Source organism: Monodon monoceros, unplaced genomic scaffold, assembly GCF_005190385.1.
Source record: "Monodon monoceros isolate NGI ecotype Baffin Bay Population unplaced genomic scaffold, NGI_Narwhal_1 Super_Scaffold_9, whole genome shotgun sequence".
Classification (NCBI taxonomy): Eukaryota; Metazoa; Chordata; class Mammalia; order Artiodactyla; family Monodontidae; genus Monodon; species Monodon monoceros.
This window is the reverse complement of record NW_021703786.1, coordinates 25,501,077-25,506,023: the sequence shown is the minus strand read 5'-3', so window position 1 is coordinate 25,506,023 and position 4,947 is coordinate 25,501,077. Positions and strand designations below refer to the sequence as shown.

The window sequence follows — 4,947 nt, the reverse complement described above, 5'->3', positions numbered from 1 at the left end:
CTGACTGTGCCCCGCCCTTTCCCCACACGAGCTGAAAGGGTAGCACTGGCCTCGCGGGCTGACACGACAAAGAAAGGGCTTAAAACCCATTCTCCTTCAACAGCCACAGGAGCAGTGGCGACTGCACCTGGCCCCTGGCCGGCCTCTGGGTGCCCTGGGGTAGCAGAGGAATGGGGCCCCACTTCCCCTTTCCCACCAGGAGACGACCAGCAGACACCCTGGCTCCTTAGGGGGAGTTTATTTCCCGGTCAGAAAAGGAGAAGCAGGACAGGCTCTTGTGCGTTCTAGGCCCAGACCTGACCGGGGAGGGGCAGGGTTGGGTGGGGGGCACAGGGGACGGCTCCAGCTGTGCAAGCTTGGTCCCACAGTTGTCCTGGCTGGGTCCTGGTTGGCCTGCTGGGGATGGTGGCACCGAGCCTGGGGGCAGAGGCAGCAGGCCAGTGGGCCCAGAGGACGGCACATATGGAGGCAATAAATACCGACAGGCCAGGCACATGACTCCAGGCCAGCAGGCCCAGGCGGGACAGGTAAGGCTTGGCCACTGGTTTTGTCTGCTGAGGGCTCTCTCTTGGGGCCGTGGGCTCTAGGCACTGCCCACCGGGACAGAGAAGGCAGAGGTGTGAGGACACCCAGCCTCCCAGATGGGACTGGAGGCCGCTCAAGGTTTGGCATTTGGCTTTCCCAAGCCCCTGGAGCCGTCCCCGCAGCCCTGGCCAGGGGGAGGGGGACTGGCCAGGCCCAGGCAGACCGGGGAGCAGCAGCAGCACATCCCACACACCTTCTCGGGCCACGGGGATCACAGACGGGGCAGGGACTGGGGGAGACCACATGCTCATGCAGACACGGGGTTAGGAGATTAGTGACGCCCCCTCAGCACACGTTCCACATGTTAAGGCATCATGGTTAGACGGTTACTGACAGCGATGGATGGACTGACCGGGGAGAAGTGAAAGCTGGAGGACGACCGGCCCAACGAGGCCCCACGTGGTACACCCCACCCCCACCAGGAGGGCGTGCCAGAACACGAGGTGGGGCAACAGAGAAGGCCCAGGGGACCTAAGCCCCTCTGCAATGCCTGGCTCCTTTGCCAGGACCTCAGGTCGGGTTAGGACGGTGGGGAAACCTCAAGGGATACAGAAGGGGAGGTGTAGACCTCCCTCCCCACAGCACAGGCGGAAGCAGCAACAACACTAGACCACCGAGGAGGCTGGGGCCAGCAGGCTGGAAGGGTGGAGGAGGAACAGACAGGCCGGCCAGGAGGCAGACCAGGGGGAGTGGCGGCAGCGTGGGCGGGCCCTGTCAGCACTTTGGTCTGGGGTCGGGAGGGGTGGGGAGGGGCATGTCCGTCCTTCTGTCCGCCCGCCCTGCCCACCTCCCAGCCACGGCTCAGTCCTTCCACTCCTTCTTGATGGTGAGGTTCCACTCCCAGGACAGGTGGTCAGTCCTGTCGTCGTCTGTGAAGCGGGACTTGATGTTGTAGCTGCCTCGAGCCAGCATGCCCTTGGGGGCCTCCTCCATCGGGGTCAGGAACTCGTATTCCTCCGCCCGAGGCCCATAGCTCCCCACCATGTAGTCGGTCTTGTCAACTGCGATGCAGAAAAGGCGTCAGTCAGGGAGCAGAGCTGGGTGTTTCCTCTCTCCCTCCCGATCCCTGAGCCCCTGGGTGGCCACCTCCCTCCTGGGGGCTCGGGCCTGGCGCCCACCCTCACTCACTCTTAACGCCTTTCCTGTACGTGTGCTGGATGTACTTCATGCCGGACACGATCTCTCGGTTCACCTGCAAGGAGGCACCCCAAGCAGGGCTCAGCCAGGATCCCCAGCCCCAGACCCTGGCACCTCCCTGAGCCTCCTCCTTACCCGGAAGGAGATTTTTATCCTGTATTCCACACCTTCCTTCAGCACAAAGGACTGCTTCTTAAAGCTCTCCAGATCACCTGCATTTAGAGGAACGCCACACTAGGAGGTTCAGCCAGGGGAAGCCTCTGGCCCTGGTGGGGTGCCCCTTCCACCTGGCCCCCCCACATAACCCTTGGCAACCCAGACCTAGACCACACCATAGCCAGAGCCTTTTAAGACCACTTGGCTACACTTCTTGTGCTTCCCACAAGAGGGCGCCAGCACCCCAACAAACTATTTTCAGGGGAAGCAACAGGGTGCCAGGCAGCCCCAGCCAGGAACCTCAGAGATGCCACTCACCTGTCAGGTCCAGCTCCAAGGGGCCTGGGGCGGTGCTGCAAACCAGGATCAGTCGGGTCACCACAACATTGGGGACGTTGGGGTCTGCAAAGTGACAGCAAGTTAGAGTTTCACCAGTGGGGAAAATAGTAGCAAACATCCAGAAAAGCAACAGGTGTCCACACACACCCACCGGGGCCCACTCACCAGCGGACACGGCCACACGGCCCAGCAGGGCCTCCTTGTACTTGCGCAGACTCTCGTCGTCCTTGTCCAGCTCCTGGATCTCCTGGATGCTCTTCTGGGCCGGGGGCTTGTAGTTGACCGAGTGCTCATCCTCCTCGTTCTCAGCCGCAATCTGCGCCAGCTGCTCGGCTGTGGGCTCCTGCTCAGCCATACTCACCTCTAGCTAGGTCTGGGACACCTGTGGGCAGGGTAGCATGGGCTGTGGCATCTCGGAGGGACCCACAGTGTTCCCCCTCCTGCCCCTCTGCAGGTCCCCCAGGTGATCTGCGTCAGATCTCTGCAGGTGGCCAAGCCCCACCTGGGTCCAAGGAGAGGTGCACCTTCTGTAACAGGAAAGCAACGACAGCCAGAACTTTGAAAAGGCCCCAGACACTGGCTCCTGAGGCCCAGAGGGGCCACACTTACCTCCTTGCCCTGCCTACCTCAGGGCACCCCACCCCAGGTCCAGCACCCAGAGCTAAATGGAACCTGCAGCCTGCTCCTAGGGGAGACCAGGCACAGCTTCCCTGCTGCCCAGGAAACAGCAGCACCCTGGTCCCACCAGGCAACATCAGGACCAAGTCCTGCTGCTTATTCTGAACTGCCCAGGCCCTTGCCTCAAGGGACCCCTCCTGCTGGGTCCTCTCTAACCAGAGGGTTCCTTCGGACACGTCCTAGCTGCAAACCAAAGCCTTTGTGCAAGACACGGGTCAGTTCTGTCTCACCCTTCAAACACAGGACTCTCCTAAAGCTCAGATGACAAGGCCAACCTCAGTCTCACAGGTAAGTCCTAAAATGGCATGAGAGATCCTAAGTGTCTGCCAACCATATCTCCAATTGTGAGGGTCTGCGACCTAGAATTTGCGAACCGCTGCAAACATGTGGTAGTCTCAGGACCCTCCTTCCGGACCCTGCCCCAGAAGAGCCCGCAGCAGTGCTGACAAAGCGAGGAGCAGCGATGGGGCAGCCACTGGGCTTCCTTCGGTAAGGATGACCGTCGCACCCCCTAGAATCCCTGAGGAGTATCTGAAACCCGCTCAGATCTAACCTGGAGGTGCAGGAGGTGGGTCAGGGCCACCAGTTGCCAGTAAAGATAGCCAAGGCTGGGACCCGCGCAAGGATCAGATCTTACAAAGGGCCGCTAGGGACCCGGAACCGCCCGGCCGCCGCAGGCGGGGTGGGGCCAGCCCGCTTTTCCAGACCTCCCTGCTGCTTCCTCAGGAATTCCTCTAGAAGACTCACGCCCTAACGCCACTCAATCGCGGCCGCAGGCGACAGGATCCTTTAAGAGCGATGGCGCGGCCCGCACTTCCGCAGGGCCTGCAATCTGGGCCGGGCGCGGCCCGGCGCGTGGGGTGGGGCGCGGGGACCTCACCGCCCAAGGGAAGGGGCGTCCGGCCTGGCCCGGGCCCGCGCGCACCAGCGGGGAGGGGGTCCTGGGCACGAGCGACGACCACAAAAGAAGCCTGCACGGCCCCCGGATCCCGCCCCCAGCACCCAAGCCCCCGCCTCCGGATCCCAGCGCCCCCGACCCGCACGTGGGCCCGCCCTACGCCCGGGCCACCGCCCGCTGTCAATGCCGCCCCCGCCCGGCGCAGACCCCTCGGCGGGGCTGGAGGGCGGGGCGGGCGGCGAGAACAAAGGCGCGGCCCCGGCCTCCTCCCCCGCGGCCGCCCCGCCTGCCGCGCCCACCGCGCTCGCCAGCCCCGCCGCCCGCGCTCACCGGAGGATCGTCCTCGCCGCTCTAGCGCTCCCTCCCGCACAGAATGACGAACCTTGCCGCCCCGCCCGCGCGCGCCCGGCCGGCCACTTCCGGGGTCACGCGACTTCCGCTCGCGACGGGCGGGCTGCGGAGAGCGCATGCGCGCGGGGCCTGGCGTCTGCGCGCCGCCGCCATCTTGTGGGCACGGCCTCGTGGGCGCGTCCCGCGTGGGCGGTGCGACGATGGGGACGTTTGCGGAGGCCTATCCCGTTGGGGCGTCTGCGCCCTTTGCCTCAGGCATTTTTTGGACCCAGGCATCCCCAGGGGTCAGCCCGCAAGCTGAAGGGGCGGGGCAGTGTCACAGTCTCGCTGAGCCCCACGCGGACGTGGGCGCGGCGTGGCATTTCCGCGAGGTGCTGGAACGCGCGTCTGTCAACGGGCGCGTCTCCCACGGCCACGCCTCCTTCTGTGGGTATGCAGCCGTCATTATGCGAGGACAAACGGGCCCGGCTTGTCCCCTCTAGGAGCCGGGGTCAGTGGATGGTCGCCGTCCAGCCTGAGGCGGCCTTCGCGCCCAGTCGCTGCTATTCGGCCTCCTGGAAGTTACCGCCGGACGTTCATCCGCGGGTGTCGGCCTAGCGCGCCCTTCCAGGAGAGGGGTCGGTGCGCCTGCCGAGCCTTTCGCTCCTTCCAGACCAAGTCAGCATGTGGTCGCCCTGCCAGGAGCTCCTGCCGCAGACGCCACGGCCGACCCGGGTTCTCCAGCCGCATGGCGAGTGTTGGACACTTGCCCATGCGCTCAACCCGGGAGCATTTTGCAGCTCCAGGTGGGGCCCATGATTTGT

At 64.5% G+C, this 4,947-nt stretch overlaps 1 protein-coding gene across 1 annotated transcript; it reads right to left on the bottom strand.

The window, feature by feature from the left end:
* Positions 1 to 223: 223 nt before the first annotated feature.
* On the bottom strand, positions 224 to 4,235 carry ARHGDIA (Rho GDP dissociation inhibitor alpha). Its single transcript, XM_029211780.1, has 6 exons — positions 4,124 to 4,235; positions 2,383 to 2,599; positions 2,197 to 2,280; positions 1,858 to 1,934; positions 1,714 to 1,777; positions 224 to 1,586 (listed from the first exon to the last, which is right to left on the bottom strand). The coding sequence occupies exons 2-6, from the start codon at positions 2,570 to 2,572 to the stop codon at positions 1,387 to 1,389; spliced, it is 615 nt and encodes a 204-aa protein (XP_029067613.1). The 5' UTR covers positions 2,573 to 2,599; positions 4,124 to 4,235; the 3' UTR covers positions 224 to 1,386.
* Positions 4,236 to 4,947: the final 712 nt, after the last annotated feature.